This window comes from Gobius niger (genome assembly GCF_951799975.1).
Source record: "Gobius niger genome assembly, chromosome: 13".
In the NCBI taxonomy this organism is placed as follows: Eukaryota; Metazoa; Chordata; class Actinopteri; order Gobiiformes; family Gobiidae; genus Gobius; species Gobius niger.
Genome location: NC_136864.1, coordinates 11507989 through 11526982, shown reverse-complemented (window position 1 = coordinate 11526982; position 18994 = coordinate 11507989). Strand labels below are relative to the sequence as shown.

Below are 18994 nucleotides of genomic sequence, written 5' to 3'. Positions count from 1 at the left end.
GCCAGTCCGCCCCTGGGTCGTTCCAGGGCTGTAATATTGGAAAGACGCCTCACCGGAGGAAGAACCCTGCCAGAGGAGCGAAGGGGCCGTGAAGGTTCGTAAGGTAAAAGCAGTTCTGAAAGATGAGAAGGACCAAGACCATTAAGACATTTAAAAACCATTAAAAGAACTTTAAAGTTGATCCTGAAACACACGGGGAGCCAATGCAGCGATTCTAAAACCGGTGTAATGTGGTCCCGCCTCCTGGTCTTCGTCAGGACACGAGCTGCTGAAGTTTGTAAAAGTTGTAGACGTGAGATACTCTTTTTGGGAAGACCAGAGAGCAGGGCATTACAGTAGTCAACACGACTGGTGATGAAAGCATGCATTAGCGTCTCCGTGTTGGCCCAAGAGAGAATGGGGCGGACTCTGGCTATGTTCAATACAGGCTTTCTATACAGGCTCATTTTATACTTAATTCATGTACCCGTTATGGCACAATGATACGCCCAATATAACAGTGACAGGTCCATTTTAAAGTGAACAGGATTATTATGTGTGTTGTTTTCGACAGGGGAAATAACATGTTTATTTTATCTGTCCATGATATAAAGTGCATGCGGTGAAGTCTGGGCGAGGGCGGATAAATCAATATCTCAGAGACGGACCAATGCCAAAGTGAGACACAGGCTACATTTTACATGAGCTGAGTTGTAGTAAACAGCCAATGTCTGAAGCTGGCCTTGAGACGCACTAATATTTAAAAAGCCCAGCAGTTATTATGAGGCTGAAAAATGTTTTCTGTTGGTGAGACAGAAGGAGAAAAACAAATAGAGAAACTTACAACTTGCAAGTCATTATGTTAGTATAGTGCCACCAGCTGCACCAAACTGAAGAACTTTTCATTAAAAGTTAGAATTATTTATACTTCTCGAAATGGTACAGTATTTTTGGCCAAGCAAAAGTCCATTATTTAGGAGTAAAGCATGTCCGAAGCCAGACTCAGTCAGTATCAACAGACCACCATTCAGAGCAAGCGCAGGGTAAGAGCTGCATGTGGCTCTAAACCAGGGTCTCCAAACATTTTCTTTTTAAAAACATCAGAGCGACTCATGCTTCAAAAACACGTGAGTAATATGTGACTGGAGGAGTTCACCCAGGAGAGTTTGAACCAAGATGACATTTCAAATAAAAGGACTTTGGTTTTGTCCTTAAACTTATTAAAGTATAAGGCTTCATGTTATCTATCTCTCGTAAAAGGTCAAATTAAGGTCAATGTTTGTAGATTGTGTGAGAAAAAAAGCATCTAAAATGCAAATCATCAAGCACATGTGGAAATGTGTCCCTGTTCTAAACCATGTTGCAGAGACGTCTGTTTGGTTTAATATTTTTCACACACCGCTCTTATTTCACATCTTTCTAATTTAAAATGTAACGTTTCATGTTTAAAGTTAAGTTTTTTTTATGCTGATTAAAAAATAATTTGTAAAAAAAAGTTCAGACAGACTTATGTGGCTTTTATTGAAGATGATTACATTATGCTTTAAGTTTAGCATTTATTTCTTACAGCTGAAAAGTACAAATATCTTCTCTTCTATGCTTTATGTTTCTCATTCCAGGCTACTGTAGACAAGCCTATTTTTAAAGTTTTTTATGTTGTTTTGCAAAGAGTATTTCGCTGCGATTCATTTTGCAATGAGAATGAAGACCTTTTCTATTCTAAGCGCTTTTATAAAACCAATACATTATGCTATTGTAAACACAGCTTACAGAGTAAACTGTATCGTAAACAAACTAAGCAGGCCTATAAAACAAACTGATCTTCCATCCTCATCCACGCTTGCACTGATGCAGCTTTGTCTCTCCTTCTCATCAACACCAGCGCCCTCTGCCGGCGGGTTCAGAGCTCTTTGTCGCAGCCCTGCTGTTTGCTCATGATCATCCGCGTGGTGTCGATGTTGTTGTTTTCGAAAGTCTCTCGCGCCTTTTGGACCGTGGCCTCGGGCAGCGTGCGGGTCCGACTCAGGATCCAGGCGAAGTCCACGTGGAAGAGCCGCAGGACGTCCGTGCACGAGTACACCAGCGCCGTGTTTACGTAGTCAGTGGAGAGGATCCAGTACGGAGTGTAGGGCAGGACTGTGGGCAGTGGGGAAAGTTACAAAACAGGCGATGTGTGTAGGGCTGTATGGAGGTCTTTTTAATATATATACCGCATATTTTTTAAGACCTGCTGTAATTCTAAACCTAGTTATAACATACTTTAAACATTTTGACTCCCCCTGATTTTTATTTTGTCTGCATTGATTGTCGTAGCTTAACCTCTTAAAAAAAAATGAGGAAAAACCTTAGATAAGTTTTGCAGGTCTTAGCTTTCAAATGAGGCGTTGAACTGGCCTGGAGGCTGTGAGAAGCTTTTAGATTTGGATACAGTCGAACTGGAGAAAATGCACTCGGTTAAAGTGGGGGTTAAAAGATGGCCATACTGCCTTTGCTCTGCCCAATCCCGTCAGACCTTGGAAGCTAAGCAGGGAAGGGCCTGGTCGGTACTTGGATGGGAGACCGTTTGGGAACACCAGGAAGCCTAGCGAATGTAGTGAGTGAGTGAGTGGTTGGTGGTGCTCGGAGGGGCCGATGGCGCAGACTGGTTGCCTCGCATCCGTCAGTCTACCCCAGTGCAGCTGTGGCTACAATAGTAGCTTACCACCACCAAGTATGGAGTGAATGAATAGTGCAATGTAACGCGTCTTTGAGTGTCCAGAAAAGCGCTATATAAAACCGATGCATTATTATTAAAAGGGTAGAACATAGAATACACATAATCCTGTTGTCGAAGTGGGTAATGTTCTGGTGATGTAACTCTGCATCTTTACAACAAGAAACGCTGAATAAAAGTGTTATAGCCGATGACTTTCAAACTTTCTCTTAAAAATTCCCAAATTTGCTTTTATTAGGTTATGCAAAGTAACCAAATATCCCACCGCTATCTCTTTTTGGACAATATAATTCAATTTAAGTCAGTTTAGGCGTCATATTTTGAACCATCAGCTTGACCCAAAATCAGATTACTGTAATTCAATATCAAACTTATTGGATTTTCTATTAACTTACTTGCAGGACATTCGCCCCTGTCCCCTGTGCTTCTGTGTCTCTCCTAAAGTAACAAGCTCTAATACTTCATCAAACATGGCTGCACTCACCATAGGAATAGCTAATGCCCAGTTTGGCCGGGTTCTTCATGTCCTCAGTCACTCCGATGCCTTCGATTTTCTTGATCTCCCCTTTGCTATTCCGGCAAATCATCAAATGTTTAATCAAATGCAGCGCAACACCAAAGTATTACAGTGTTACTAGAGTGTTTAGAAGCGCTCACAAGATCTCAGAGCTCACCACCCGGATGGAACTGTCTGACTTGGTGGTGAAATTGGTCTCGATGCAACGTCCCTTCTCAAACTGAGCCGGCAGCCGGGCGATTTCAAACCACCTCCCCATGAACTGGAGCACAGACAAGAAACTTCAACTAATGAGGTTAGAGTTGCTGGCATTTTAGGCGAACAAAGTAGTGATTATGTTGAAAACTGGCAGAAACAATGGGCTTTTTTTTAATCGATAAGCAAAAAGGTATGAAGGCTTTTGTCTGCTGCAAGATAATGTCTAACTTAATCTAGTGAATGGATGACTTTTTTAACTAAACAAAAGGATCTTGGTTCAATACAATTTGTGTTTTTTGTGTAATTGCTTGGCATGAGACCTATGTTGAGACGAAGACAGGCAAGTAAGACTGAAAATACCGTGACAATAGCAGTGTTAATTTTGACAACATATTTTAATTTAGTTTTAGTCTTAGTATTTTGACGAAAATGTAATTCGATTTTAGTCTAGTTTTAGTCGACTAAATTTTATGACGAATTTAGTTGACTTTGCATTGATAATATTCATTATAATCATATTTAATCTTGTTCCTCTGCTTCATGGAGCTGCTCCACATGAACAAAGCTCAGAGCTGATCCTTTGGCAGAGAATTTACATGATCTGAGGCTCTTTCAGACGGTGAATAGAAGTTTGGCTGATTTTAGTCTCTCCTTTTCATTTTTATTTTAGTCTTATTTTAGTCGACTAAAATATCTGGACATTTTAGTCATAGTTTAAGTTTCCTGAAAAACTTTTAATTTAGTTTTAGTCCAATTTTAGTCGTCAAAATAACACTTTGACTAAAATTAAGACAAAATATTTTAGTCGATGAAATTAACACTGGACAATAGGAGATGGAAAACCAATATAACAAAGTAATTTCAGAGGTTTTAAGTACAGTGGCTGTGTAGTGTGAAGCAGGACATACAAACAAGGCTTGACACAAAATAAAGATAAGATATTGACAAATTCACTCGATAAGGCAGACCTCTACATGCTCAGAAAGGTGTCCATGCAATCAAAATCAATTATAATGCATTTTCAAGCTGTACTTTAAACATGAAAACCAAAAATAATTGACATATGTGTAGCAAAAAGTGATAATAAAGGCGTTACCTGTTTAAGAGTAAACCCAGGCTGAACAGTGGGCTCCGGACACGGGCCCCAATGTGGCACTTGAGCCGCCACAAACGGGACAAGGAGCACAGCCAACACAACGGACTTCATACTTCAGATCAACCTTCACTATCTGCAAAAAAAAGACAATATACAATCAATATCAGGTTTAAGGCCACGGATCTGCGTCTTTCCTACCTTTAAGGGTTTGTTTCTCAGGCTTTGTGAATGGAGCTGCTGTCGTCCGGCGCCTCTGCCCTGTGTGACTGCGCCTCCTCAATAGCCGTCTTTGTAAAGTGAGCAGCTTATTTCAGACATGAAGCAAACCATTAGTCAATTAGAGTCACGGGGGGAAGCAATGCTATCAAATAATCTGGAGTCCACCTACACGGAGACCCACTTCTGTGTTGTTTTTGGTGAGGTTTTTCTAGCTTTTCTGTTATTGGTTTTGTAAGTATATATAGAAAAAGAACCAAAAAATGGAAAGTATAGCTCTTGTTTTGAGCCGTATTTATAAAGTGATTGTCTTGTCACTGACCCTCATTGTTCTTTGGGAGCGGTCAGCTGACGCACTGGGTAATTTCTAGCACCAAACTGAATTCCAGAGTGCAGCAGTTCAAAGCGGAGTTCAGGGCAGTGGCAGAGCTGGACATTTTTCACTGGGGTGGCCAAGTGGGGGACAATGGGGTGGTCACTTAAAACCGAGTGCGGGGATCAAGTGCCTCTTACTTTAAGCCCATCCATTATAAATGACAATGAGTTTTAAGTTTTTAGAGTCATCCTGGGTGGGGTGGGGTGGCCAGTCAAACTACAAGGGGGGCCAAGTGCCACCCGAGGCCCCCCTCGAGCTCCGCCCCTGGTACAACTGACTTTGACATGAATTACTTTTGTATTTGTTGTTGCGCTGAGTCACGTGTGGTTTTGTCAGTTCTAGGCAGAAAAACTGTACAGTATATTCTTAAATGGAATGGAGGAATTTTTACTTCACATACATTTTAATTAAAGCAATACTAGATAAGTTGTACCTTAATAAATCCCTCTGAGGGTAATACAAATGTTAATGGGATGATTTGGGGGGTCTTTCATCTCCCCCTCGTGTCTCTGGCCAGAAAACCACACTTGCAACTTTCCCTGCACCAGGTCGGGGGCACAATACACACTAATGGAATCACGAATAAGAAGCTAACAGGCTAGCAGGCAAAGCTAACCGTGGGCTAGCACCACTTAAACAGTATTTACAGCCAAGTTTGAGTGAAAAAAATGATATTTTTGTGTAATTGGATGTACAATATCCTTCTCTCCCTTTGTCTTTTCTGTCAGCGTAGTATTTACTCTCATGGACAATTAATTTTTTAAAAAAACGCAACATGCTACGACACCTGCAGTGGTGCTTATGGCCTCTAGGGGCATGAGTTACTTAGTACTGCTTTAAGTAAAGTAAAGATGAAGTAAGTTTTAAGTAAATTTCATGATGGAGCACATCACGCAGCCTCATTGTAGATGAGCATTTTCACTCCCAATCCAAAGTCACACAACATGAGCTGCCGGAGAAGCCACAGGCCACAGAGAGTAAGTTAAAGAAGACGAAGATCAAAAAAGCTAATTTAACTCCATAGAAGAGACTGAGCCAGAACTTCAAAGGCTTTGAACTCTGGGTTTCCGGTGGACAGAACTTGGTCAGTGGTTTGAAAAGAAGAAAGGATGGATATTTTTACAGTTTCAAAAGCATATGTTTTTTAATGAACAAGAACATGAAAGTGTTTGCGAAATCGTGAGGGGCTCCATAATGCCAGAATAGCCATAACTCATTGACTTTGGATTACGATCAACTGTGTACAACATAAAGCAGCGTCACAGAGGAGGAATTCCACATTAAATTGATTTTGCATTGTCACTTTCAACTTGAATCAATAGTTTATCACAGATTGACCCTGCATCACTGCATCTGTGCGGCATCATTGATCCGAGTGGGGCACTGTTTGCTTTGGCCGATACAAACTCTGGAATAATTCCAAAGAAGCAGCTGTTGTACACAAGCCTGAGAAAACGACACATTTAAAGGCCAAAGGTGAATTCTCAGAGTGTTACAACATAAAAATGTGTCCAAACACGTGCCACGATGGATGCAATAAACAAGAATGAAACATGTGTCACTATTATATGGGTTTGCCTGTAGCTGAGTCCAAAACTGAGCTTTTTCTTTTCTTACATAGAAACTTGAAAAGATGTCTACAGGTTTATACAAATACTTTTTCTCTCTGTGACTTTTTTTTTTACCAGTATATACAGCAACAGCCACAACACCCTTTTTCAGCGAGACAAACTACTGTATTTTTCAGATAAAACATTTCACAGATGAGTAAAGGTGTAATATAATAACAAACGGTATGAAAGCAGAAGCCATCCCTTCATTATTATTCTGCCACCCAGGTTTGCACCTCTTTTATCAGAGGCTTTATCAGGTTTGGATTTACTGTATTTTCCGTACTATAAGTCACTCCGGAGTATGAGTCGCACCAGCCTTGGCAGATACCTGGGCACGGAGGCGTAACTGCATCATTGACAAGCCTCTCCCGGCATCATGTTGTTCAAGCTCTCGTTTGCGAACTCGTTCCTCTAGCTCTAGCATTTTATTTTTTATTCATAGCAGTAAGAGTAACCTGCACTTTTCGCCAGTCCCTCACAAGTTTCCCGCTCACTCCAAACTTTTTTTCTGCTGCTGGATTACCCTTTTTTTAATTTATTTTTTCATTTAATTTATTTTTTCATTTAATTTAATTTAATTTTCAGTGCAGGAGTAGCAGATACTGGTACACAAGCCTAGAGCGCCCTCTAGCGCTCTAGTCAGTGTGAAAATAACAAACATGTTAAATGACATATTTTGATATATAAGTTGCACCTGAGTATAAGTCGCACCCTCAGCCAAACTATGACAAAGTACGACTTATAGTCCGGAAAAAACGGTACTGACGTAAAATTACCGACTAATTCTATGCATAATTTGAATTTGTTTAGCCTGTATCCACTTCACAAGCCACTGATTGCCTTGATGACTATTTGTTTTGAGCTGCTTATATAATGATTAGATAGATAGATAGATAGATAGATAGATAGATAGATAGATAGATAGATAGATAGATAGATAGATAGATAGATAGATAATAGATAGATAGATAGATAGATAGATAGATAGATAGATAGATAGATAGATAGATAGATAGATAGATAGATAGATAGATACTCATTGATCCAGATAAAAATAAAATATTGATTGGTTTTGGTTTTTACTCTGTATGAGATTTGGATGGCACAAAGATGTTAAAATCTGACGCTGAAAGAGGTCAACCTTGTGCCAATATCTATAAAGTATGAATGAATGGGCTGAAGACACGAGGTTAGAAATAGCCCACTATAGAAATATTACATCACCACAGAGTATTCAGCGAGGGGCCAGTGTAAACAGGAGCCACAGGTGCCAACTCTCTCATATTTCTGTTGAGGAGGGGGTGAAAAAAAAAAAAAATCGACCCTCAAAACAATGTCCAGGACGGCTATAAAAACCTGAACGCCTTGGCACGATCCAGCTCTGACCCCTCTCAGGTGAGCAGGGTTTGAACTGACTCATTTTGAAGTTGACTATTGCATTAAGTTTCACAGTGTTATTTCTGCTCTCATTGTTTGCAGGTGTTGAAGATGCAGGCTGTCCACGTGATCTCTCTGGCTCTGCTGTGCGCTGTGGCCACCAGTGCTCAGGTGCTCAAGTTTGGAAGATGCCCCAAACCTGCCGTCCAGGCCAACTTCGACTCCAGCAGGGTAAACAAAGCACATATAGAGTCAGAAACGTATCCTCTAAAAGCATAATGCATGTTTCAAGAAATGAGCCAAAGCAATTGAGAAGGATCTTTGCCACTTTGGGGGCACTGACTGTTTAAATGAGAAGGTTTGTTTGTTTGGTTTTGACGCATGAGGGAACTGTTTTGGGAGAGATATGAGCTTTTGCAGGTGAACCATGGTGTTGTGCTGAACTGTAAGACTGAAAGACTGTTTTGCCAAATGATCTTAGAGTTTTAAGAATGTAGAAATGAGCCAAACCAATGGAGAAAAAGTAAAGTAAGTAAAGTAAAGATGAAGTAAGTTTTTTAAGTAAATTTCATGATGGAGCAAATGATGGCTGTGAGTTAGACCTCTTGTGGTGAACAATTTTCCTAGTGAAACAAAATTGTAGGGCTACAAACCAAAAATATGGCGGTTAACAGATGGAAAAAGATTCAGAAATTGACTGTGACAACATGGCACTCATGGCATGGGTGATCTCTGAGCGCAAAGATGGACACTGTGCAGACTACTCTGGAGCTACAGATAAACAACACATATGAGAGAATAAATGAGGAAAGTCATTGCTGAAAGCCAAGCCAACATGAAGTCTGAACTGATGTGAAAACAGCTGCGGAGAAAACTGAGGCAAAATTACTGCTAAATGCGCAAAACTACTACTACTACTAAATCTTTTACTTCAACACCTAATAACTAGAATCCCCATTTGTACAGCTACACTCTGCACTGGTTGCCATTGATCATTTCCCCTCGGTGTGCATTTCTTTGCAGTACATTGGTAAGTGGTACGAGATAATGAAGCTCCCCACCAGCTTCCAGAAGGGACAGTGCGGCACCGCCACCTACAGCGCGAAGAGCCCGGGAGTCATCGGCGTCTTCAACAGCGAGCTGCTGTCAGTGCAATGCCTTCTTTAATGAGCATTTTCAGCCACAACAATATGACTTCATGACATTGATGTTTGTCTCTCTCTCAGGAATGATGGAACCATTAACTCCATCGCTGGAAGTGCTAAAGTCAAGGACCCCGAGGAGCCCGCCAAGCTCCAAGTCTCTTTCAATGGTAATGACAGGATTTGTACATTACAAATACTTAACAGCACAGCAAATGATCAGCTAAAATAAGTAGTTAGGCTTTCCAAATTGTAAGAAATTGTTTAGGTAGAACAATATCCATGGGTTCTTGTTATGTTTAAAGAGACTAGATGCAAGTTGGTCATTTTATGCTCACTACTGCCACCTCAGGTCTTACGCGTAACTGCAGCTTCTATAGTAAGATCGTGCATGACGGCACTACGGACCCGCAGTAACAACTTTTTGAGTGACAGTGCAGGATTTTAGAGGCAGCTGTGGGGAATAGGTCTGAGCTTATTCTACACATTAGGACATGGCTGGAACATGTAGGGGGATGAAAATACTTAGTTTTAACATTTTTAAACTCTGTACAGTCCATTTAAAATCTGTTAACCCTGTAATTTTAGACGAACATTGACTTAAACAATTCACATTTTTGTCAAATGTTGTTGTTGGCCCTGCATTTTGATCTCATATCATAAATCGACAAACTCATCACATACTTGTCAGAAAAAGATGCCCTAGCCACCTCAGCTGCTCCGAGCTCCTCCTGGGTAACTGAGCTCCTCACCCGATCTCGAAGGGTGCGCCCAGACACCCTGCGAAGGAAACTCATTTCGGCCGCTTGTATTCGTGATCTTGTCCTTTCATTGTCATTACCCAAATCTCATGACCAGAGGTGAGGGCGGGAACGTAGATCAATCGGTAAATCGAGAGAATCAGAAAAATCACTATAAGATATTTTTCCATAGTCTTTTAGCATAGTCTAGTAGTCTAGTATTTGAACCAACAATTGTGGCGTAACTAGAAATATTAATGGCTGTGGTCACAGAGGTTCAGCTAAGATTAGATTATTTTCTAAAGTTTATTCAAGTTCAAAATACAAGTTATTATTCCTAAAATGAAGAATATTTGGGTAAGTTTGACAAGCCAAGTAAAGAAATCTGCCAGTAACATTTTGCATTCTCACAGTTCCAGCGTTGGTCATGTATTTCATGCTTTTCCAGGCACTCCCCCCGGTCCCTACTGGGTGCTGTCCTCCGACTACGAGGGTCACTCCCTGGTCTACGGCTGCCAGGACTTTGGTCTGTTCCGGATGGAGCTGTCCTGGATCCTGAGCCGCCAGCCCACCATCCCGGACGAGACGCTGGAGGAGCTGCACAGCATCCTCACCGCCATCGGGGTCGACGTCAGCAAGATGGTCGCCACCAACCAGGACAGGAACTACTGCAGCCCCATGGAGGAATGAGGAAAGCAATAAAGTTAATGTACAGGAAACAAACGTGCTGGCTGTATCTTTATTCATGTTTATTCAACTGTAGTAGATTTATTTAACTGTAGTATCAGTATTGCATGAGCAGTGGTAGAAATGCAATGCAATGATAAAAATGTATTTAGAGCAAACAAGTGCAGTTTGTGTCTTTTTTGGCACCATAATAACAGGAGATACTGTATTTATTACCATTATAATCACGTCCATAATATATGTGGATTCATCAGTTTTATGGTGAATATACTATATAATATAATATTGATTGATTTGATTTATTTGAGTCATTATATTTACATTGTTTACATTATTTACATTACATAGTCACAGAACAGAAAAAACTCAAAGGGAGTAGGCTAAAGCAAGAAAGCTTATAGGTGCCTACCCCGAATTCAAGATTAGTTTTACTTTCCAGCTGCAGTCCCCAATAGGGGTGATGATAATAGTGTTAGAACACACATTACAACATATTATTATTAGGCCCGAGCAACGGACACGCAGTGTCCCGCGAGGGACTCATTAAAACCGTTAACGGGGGACGAAAACGCAAGAATTCACGTAGCAAACGTGAACTGATATGCAAGTAACAGGGATCAAAACGTAGTGCTCCGCAAGCTCTAATTTTGGGTGGGGTTCGCGAGAGAGAATAATAAAAGTTGGCTCTGTGGCGCCCCCTCAAACAGGCAGTTTACATTGACCCAATGGCGGAGCGGTCGCAAAAAAAATCATCGTACAAAAGTGACATTGGCCAGGGACATAGACCACGTCAGGACATGTCAAAAATGATATTATGACCCCGCCCTAAATGCTACAGGAAGTCGGCCATCTTGGCCCGAACCTCAAACCTTCAAAATCGTACCTCTTGAACTTCTGGCCCCTGATCCCCGAGTTTTCGATGGAACGCCTCCAATTTTGGCCAACATGTCCCAAACCCATGTGGCTTTCAAAATCATCAACTACATTTTTTTTAAACTATTGGGCGTGGTCATGACCAGGCCGCAACTGAGAGGCCATTTTCAGCAAATTTCAAAGCCTCATATCTTTCACAGACTCGGCCGGATTGGAACGGACCCAATCCGGCGCGCGTGCACATTCCCCACCTGGACCTAGTGGTGTGCACACGCAGCCGCTATCACCAAAAATGACCCACTGGCGCCCCCTCAAAGTTTTGACTTAAAAAATTCGTATAAAAAAGTGGCTTGTAAGTGGCCCGCCCATCCTCCGTGAAAATCGCCAGAGGTCTTAGCCTGGCAGCATGCTGGCTTCTGTCAGAGGTTTCTCCTGAAATTCGCCAGTTTTCCAAATTTCCCCCTTTCTTCACAAAAACTACACTTTTGGACTTGTATATACTTATACTACCCCTCTGTCACAGACATCAGCTTTAATTTGGACGTTTTTGCCTCCAAATTCACGTTTTTCTCAACTGTACAATAACAGGAAGTTCAATTCGACTGTTTCCTGTCCGTCTCTCTGTGTGTTCCTCATACTATATGGGTCTTACCAAATAATTACTTCAATATCGAGGGTGCTGCAGGGCTGAAACCCCCTCTCAACGATTCTTTGGGCAGCCAGGAATGTACCCCAATTACAAAATGATACAATATATTATTTTCTAAACTGTTAATCCGTTTCCTGCAAACACACAAGTGCACAGTCTCTCATGACATTTATTTCACATCCGCTGTTTTTTTCTCAGCCGAAGTAGCTCCGTTGGTAGAGAGCTGGGTTAGTGTACAGGAGGTTGCTGGATCAAATCCTGACCTTGACTTTTTTTCATTTTTTTTTCTTTTGGACTCAGCACTTTCTGGGAGGAACATGCATCGTCGCCGATGGTTCCACACTCATTAAAAACAGGGAAATGATCCCTCCAGTGTGTTGCTGGGATCAAATTTCTGCCTGTGAATTTAGAAAACCCAAGCAGTCATCAGGCCCATGTTTCAAGTGAAGGAGGTTGCTAGTCCAAACACAGCCTTGACACTTTTCTATTGCTTTCACCTTTTACATGGGCCACTGCACACATTGTCACATGAGTACAGCACGTTTCATAAGATTTGCTGTGCCCGTGTAGCGTTATTGCTTGTGCATTGGATTTCCAACCATGAGATTGCTGGGTCAATTTTGACCTTTGCTCTTTTTTTTTTTTTAACCGCACCTACGGTCCCACTCTCATGAAAAACGCTTTCATATGCGACACTAAAGAGCTAGAAATGGGGAGATCGTAGGAAAACAATTGAGGCAACACTAGGGAAAATGTCGAAAACAATCGGGGAAATATATGGGGGAGGCATGACTTGAAGCTACCTCTCTCCTCCAGTGGGATGCTGGGAACTAACTTCTGCTCGATAACATAGACAAAAGTAGCGCACATCAGGATCAAACTACTATGGAGCTACAGCTCAGTGATAGTGAGCTTGTCTTTGGTGTAGGAGGTTAATGGTTCAAAAATGGCTGTGACACTTTTCTAATGCTTTCTCTTTTCTTGCCGGCAATTTAATAGGATTATGATACAGTGAAGTCTGTCTGTGATTTTAACAGTTTATACAGTTTTAAGAGTTTCTGCAATTTCAACAGTTTTTACAGTTTCTGCAACAAAATAGGGAACACAATTATGCCACTACATAGGGATTTTCACAATAGCACTATAATGCAATTAAAGAGACTTTCGCATATAATGCACAGTAATGCAACTTAAAGAGACTTTCGCATATAATGCACAGTAATGCAATTTAAAGAGACTTTCGCATATAATGCACTGTAATGCAACTTAAAGAGACTTTCGCATATAATGCACTGTATTGCAACTTAAAGAGACTTTCGCATATAATGCACTGTATTGCAACTTAAAGAGACTTTCGCATATAATGCACTGTAATGCAACTTAAAGAGACTTTCGCATATAATGCACTGTAATGCAACTTAAAGGGACTTTCGCATATAATGCACTGTAATGCAACTTAAAGAGACTTTCGCATATAATGCACTGTAATGCAACTTGATAGGGATTTTCACATATAAAGCAGAATAATGCAACTTAATAGGGATTTTCGCATCAAAATGAGCGAGTTCAATCATGGGGCTCGCAAGGACCTAGTGTGATGAAGAGTGGTCACAAGGGACGAGAGCGGAGGTGGTAGCAAGGGACGAGAGCGAGCGGGTGGTCATAAGAGACGAGAGCGAGCGGGGAGTGCGCCAGGGGCGAGGGCCTTTATCGCCGCGCGCGGCTTTAATTTATGGTTGTTATTGTTATTATTGTTTTCATGTTTCTTTCCCATTCACAAAATACCATAACCAGTCATTACTTATAAAACCCTGTCACCATTCTATTGATTTACATCATTCTTTAAGTATTGCATTTCTTATATTTTTATAATATACATATATATGTGCATACATACATAGACATATATACACACACACATATACATACATCATTGGTGCATATTATTTGACTATTTTCACCATCACCTTAACAACAATGATGGTGATTGCATTCTCCAAAATATCATGTTTCTTCTTGCTGTCATTCCCATTGCCACATTGCCATTGCAATAGTGATTTTGTGAGGTGCATTAAAAAGCCAGGGTGTAATGTGGCCTGTTGGTTGAGGGCAGTAGCCCCCTCATCAGCGTGCCCCCACCCAGCTGCCCTAACCAGGTTGTTGATGTGAGCAGTTTAGTAACCTAAGTAACCTATACTAGTGCTTTAAAAGACAAGTTTATGAACCTGTTGAAAAGGGGGGAGCCCTCCAACTGGTCCATCTCTCGCCTGCCCTAATAATATGTTGTTAATTAATGGTCCGTGGCAATGAGCAATAACAGCATTTTGGTTATCTTTCGCAAGTAAATTTTCTATATATAAAAGTCTAAAATTGATGGAGGGGAGCAGATAAGTCGGATGGGGTTCAGCTGGTGTTGGTTTTGGGGAGTAGGAGGAGCTTGATAGTGACATGGAATGAAGGAACTTGAATGGGCTTCGTGAAGGGCTCTTTTCCAGGGGTCCAGGCTGAACGGTCGGCATACTCCGACTTGGACCCCTGGCGGACAAGACCAAACAAAACAATGAGTTGTTACAATGAAGAAATGAACCATGCAACCAATACATCTTCATTTACATTAAAAGTTTGCAATAATGTGAACAAGCATGAGCGAGGCTACTAACCTGGTGGACAAGACCAAACAAAACAATGAGGGAGAACAAGTTAGATTTTTGTTTTTCAGTTTTAGATATGTGTGCACCCAGTTTAAGCACTATTTAGTCCACTATAGATCTTTTTTTCTTTTTTTTTTTACCAAAAACTAGAGTCAATGTAACCTATTGCTGGGTTGCAGGTGACATCACAGCATTCTAAAGGTCAATACTTTTGTATGGAGGAAAAATTGTTTTGTTTTTAAGGAAATTTTTGGTCTTGTACAGAGAGATCATGGACCCAGTGAATGATATTAATGATAATTTTTGTAATTCATACATTTCCTTTTGAGCTATTGTGAAAGTGTAATGCTGTTAATAGGAAAAATTGGCTCCTGCCCCCCGCTGGGCCCGATGACATCATTACATTCAGGAACCAGCAACCCAGCAATACTATCTTATGCTAGACTATGACCTAATTTGGTATCGCTTTACATTAAGGGGTTCTCGTTCAGTAATAATAAGGTATTAATAAGCATTAGTAATCTGCTTAGGGTTGTGGGCTATAGGGTTACATAGGATTAGGGTGATTTTCATGATTGATGATTCATGATGATTTCATTGATAAATATAATGAGCAGCTTATTCATATATTTCCAAGCATATCATAATGGTCTACTATATATATATAAAGATTGAGAACCTGCTGTACATGTAGTATGTCTACATTTTTGTAAATGCATCATCGCTTTAGAAAACAACACTTGCTTCAGTTATTTCAAGTTTTTTATTTATTTGATCACACAGAGGAACAATCCAATAAATACTGAAACAAACAAGCCCAAATGCCCTTCCTTCAAAACCCTCCCTGAACTAAAAACACACTGTACAGTATAATCTGAAATGCTTTTAATATCTGTATTGCATTACAGCCTTCATGATATGACTACAACAGATATTTCACACAGCTCCGCAGTACTCCTCGTCCTGGATAGTGGGGATCAGTTTGTCCACACGGACGCCGATGGAGCCCAGTTTGGCCGTGAGTCCAGCCAGGGTGATGGGGGAGAGAGTGGGCTCGCGGCTCATGATCCAGGCAAAGTCCACATGCAGGATGCCCAGGTCTGTGCAGCTGTAGACCAGGGAGTAGCTGTCGTAGTCAGTGTCCAGCACCCAGTAAGGAGCGGCAGGAGAGTCTGGAGGAGGCGAGACGGGGAGTTAAGAGGAATAATGATGAGGTACACAGCTTTTGTAGACACACATACAGCGGGAATCAGACCTAAACCATTCACTGACTGAAGGGTAGCTGCCATTTAGTTTCAAAACACACCAGAGCACTGATATATGTTTTATACATTGAAATAATGTCTAAATAAGGATAACACAGTGGCTCCAAAAACGCAGAGGCCACAGGGCTGGTGAGGAGCTTGTCTGGAGCTCCCCCTGAAGGCAGCAGTGGGAATGACTTTGGGATAAATGGGGATAAACTTTTTCTTTCATTCAACAAAGTGGCAACTCCATGGTGTTGCAGTGTAGACACTTTGGACCCAATGCTGGATTATGTGCTTTAAAATGTGGAAGTAGGATTTCAAAGTATTTCTCCTATTATACAATAAAGCCAAGGATAAATCCGAGCAGCAGAAGAAGATAACCAGGAAGGAACAATTACAGTGAACAGGATTCCCCTCTAAACTGTGTGGATGAAGTGAAATACTACTCCAAGTATGGTTGTTTTGTTTTTTAGAACAGAACAATGTCACGACATGGTGAAAAGAGGGTTAAAAGTCATGTTTGCTTTTGCATGATATGTCTGTGCAGTTTTCTTACTCTCAAAGAAAGTGACGGAAAGCTTGGCGGGCTCAGAGGGGTCCTTGGCAGTAGCAGATCCACTGATGCTGTTGACGGTTCCATCGGCGCTGAAAGGAGAAAACAGGCAAACAATGAACACTGGCTGAGCTCTCCCCTTCCCTCCATCTACTGCTCCTTACTGGCCTACACAGTCTTACATCATATGTTATTTGTATTACTTTGGAGTTGAGAGTAATTAGATTTTCTGCATGAGCTTTACATATGGTAGAAATGACAGTAAGTCTGACTAAAACTGAGACTTATGACTGCCCCGTATACTCACAGAATCTCTGTATTAAGGACGCCCACCACCCCGGGACTCTGCAGGCTGTAGGTGGCGGTGCTGCACTCGCCCTTCTGGAAACTGTGTGGCAGCTTCATGATGTCGAACCATGTGCCCAGATACTGCACAGAAGAATTATCGTTTTATTACACAAAACATGTGATTGATTACTGAACCTATTTCGTTTTGGATCAGATTAACCTTCTGTAGCCCCTGCATATATAGGAGCTTATTATCATTAATTCATCCTCACCCTGGCAGCGTCAAAGTCCTTCTGCACGGCGGGCTGGGGGCACCTCCCGGGCATGATGACCTGAGCCTGAGCCGCCATGACGGACAGCAGAGCCAGAGAGATCACCTGAAGAGCGTTCATGTTTCCAACAACCTGGGAAGAATACAGAAAGCGATCATTGTATCATCACTAACAACTGATGCCGTTAACAAGAGCAGCAGACGTGTCCTCACCTGTGGTACTGTGGCGCCGTGTAGAGCATGGGACCTGTAGAGTTTATATACTGATGCAAAGGCTCATAGGTTGTATTGACGTTGACTGTTTTGAGGAAAAAACGTGCGAAAACTGGCACCTGGTCAAGACCCTCGAAAACAGATAAGAGGTCGTGTAAGATATTTGTTACACAACTCAACATCTGAGCTGAAATGGCCTCTCAGGTTATGAAATATAATGACTTAACATAACTATATAACAATAAATGTACATGAGATTTATGTTTTCCTGAGAATAGGTTTTACTGATAACAAGCGATATTTGTGAGTCACGTGGCAAAAACACCACTGGCCTCCATATTGGATAATGTTTCTAATGTAAATAAGCTCATCTATCCAGTGTTTCTCACTTTTTTACTGTCAGAGGAAGCAGGAATTACTACATAAGGGGCACTGCACAAAATCCAGCGACATCTTAAAGCTGAGAAAGTACTTTGCCTAAAATGCTAATGAATGATGAGCAGCTGTGAAGGTCTTACAGATCCAACATAATGGAATATAAAGAGTCTTCTGGCGACTGAAAGATGCCGTGTAAATGTTTGAAACTTTCAGTGTGTGTGGAAGTGCTGCTGGCAAAAATGGCAATTAGATTTAATTATGTGATTCAAGCCTTTTAGAGACAGATATTGATCAGTTTCTGCCGACTTTAAGTCCATGGAAAGCTGTCTGTTATCCTCCAGTGTCCTGCGTTGCCATGGAGATCAGCAGAGATACGTCAGCTTCATTAAACCGATTGTAATGTCGATTCATTCACACAGTCATACAATTATTTTACATGATTTAGAAGTTGTTTCCTGTTTTGAGAAAGCAGGATGAGCTCCACAGTTTGGGTTGGCAAAAATCAGTTTGGAAATAAACATAAAGGTATTTTTTCCTATCACTATCGGAGCACTTGTCCATAATCAAGTCCTAATTGGTGCAGCCTCCAGGTAAAGCTCAGAGACTGAACTGAACCGTTCACCTGATTGAGCCCCGCCCACTTTTGCCTCTTTTTGCCTTGTCGCTGCACTTCCGTTGTCTTGACACTTCCGATCGAGCGCGAAGCCCGTTCATTTAAACGGAGACCGAGGGAAAATGTTCGCCGCTAAAATCTGATGTTTGGTCGATTGATTTGGGTAAAATGTCCAATGTTCATTTGCACCGACATGTCAACACTGCACCGTTTCTCTGCGCGGCCTAAAAACGACTTTTGTGTTTTCGTGTAGTAACTGGTTTTATCTGGACTTCTTCAGTCCCATGTTCAGAGATAGGAGAAAAGGGGCGGGCACAATTCATGGTGGCGCCCACGCGAACTTCCAGAATAATAGAGAAAGGATATATGTCCTCAATTGCTGCTGAACCTCTTAACCCAAGCCTTAACCGAGCACATTTTCTCCACTTTGGCTTTACCCAAATCTAAAAGCTTCATACAGCCTATAGGCCAGTGTCTCATTTGAGATCTAAGACCGGCAAAACTGATCTAAATTGATCTTTTTCCTCGCTTTGTTGCTGTGTTGTTGATACTTTTTGTTTTGTTTTCATTCTCATTTGCATCTTTTTTTCTTTTTTTTTCCAGT

The 18994-nt window shown here is 41.3% G+C and overlaps 3 protein-coding genes across 3 annotated transcripts; 1 reads left to right on the top strand and 2 right to left on the bottom strand.

Moving 5' to 3' along the window:
- Nucleotides 1-1785: 1785 nt before the first annotated feature.
- apoda.1 (apolipoprotein Da, duplicate 1) lies at nucleotides 1786-4771 on the bottom strand. The gene is made up of 5 exons (XM_079569007.1): nucleotides 4702-4771; nucleotides 4504-4636; nucleotides 3350-3471; nucleotides 3177-3262; nucleotides 1786-2115 (listed from the first exon to the last, which is right to left on the bottom strand). Exons 2-5 carry the CDS (start codon nucleotides 4612-4614, stop codon nucleotides 1880-1882), a joined length of 555 nt encoding a protein of 184 aa, XP_079425133.1. The 5' UTR covers nucleotides 4615-4636; nucleotides 4702-4771; the 3' UTR covers nucleotides 1786-1879.
- A 3420-nt stretch (nucleotides 4772-8191) lies between these two features.
- On the top strand, nucleotides 8192-10657 carry apoda.2 (apolipoprotein Da, duplicate 2; the record flags this gene model as incomplete). The annotated part of the gene is made up of 4 exons (XM_079569571.1): nucleotides 8192-8316; nucleotides 9109-9230; nucleotides 9312-9397; nucleotides 10416-10657. Exons 1-4 carry the CDS (start codon nucleotides 8197-8199, stop codon nucleotides 10655-10657), a joined length of 570 nt encoding a protein of 189 aa, XP_079425697.1. The 5' UTR covers nucleotides 8192-8196.
- A 3922-nt stretch (nucleotides 10658-14579) lies between these two features.
- LOC306972863 (apolipoprotein D-like) lies at nucleotides 14580-17307 on the bottom strand (the record flags this gene model as incomplete). Its single annotated transcript, XM_079569570.1, has 5 exons — nucleotides 14580-14711; nucleotides 15770-15999; nucleotides 16631-16719; nucleotides 16935-17056; nucleotides 17188-17307. The coding sequence occupies 5 exons, from the start codon at nucleotides 17305-17307 to the stop codon at nucleotides 14580-14582; spliced, it is 693 nt and encodes a 230-aa protein (XP_079425696.1).
- Between the last annotated feature and the right edge of the window lie 1687 nt (nucleotides 17308-18994).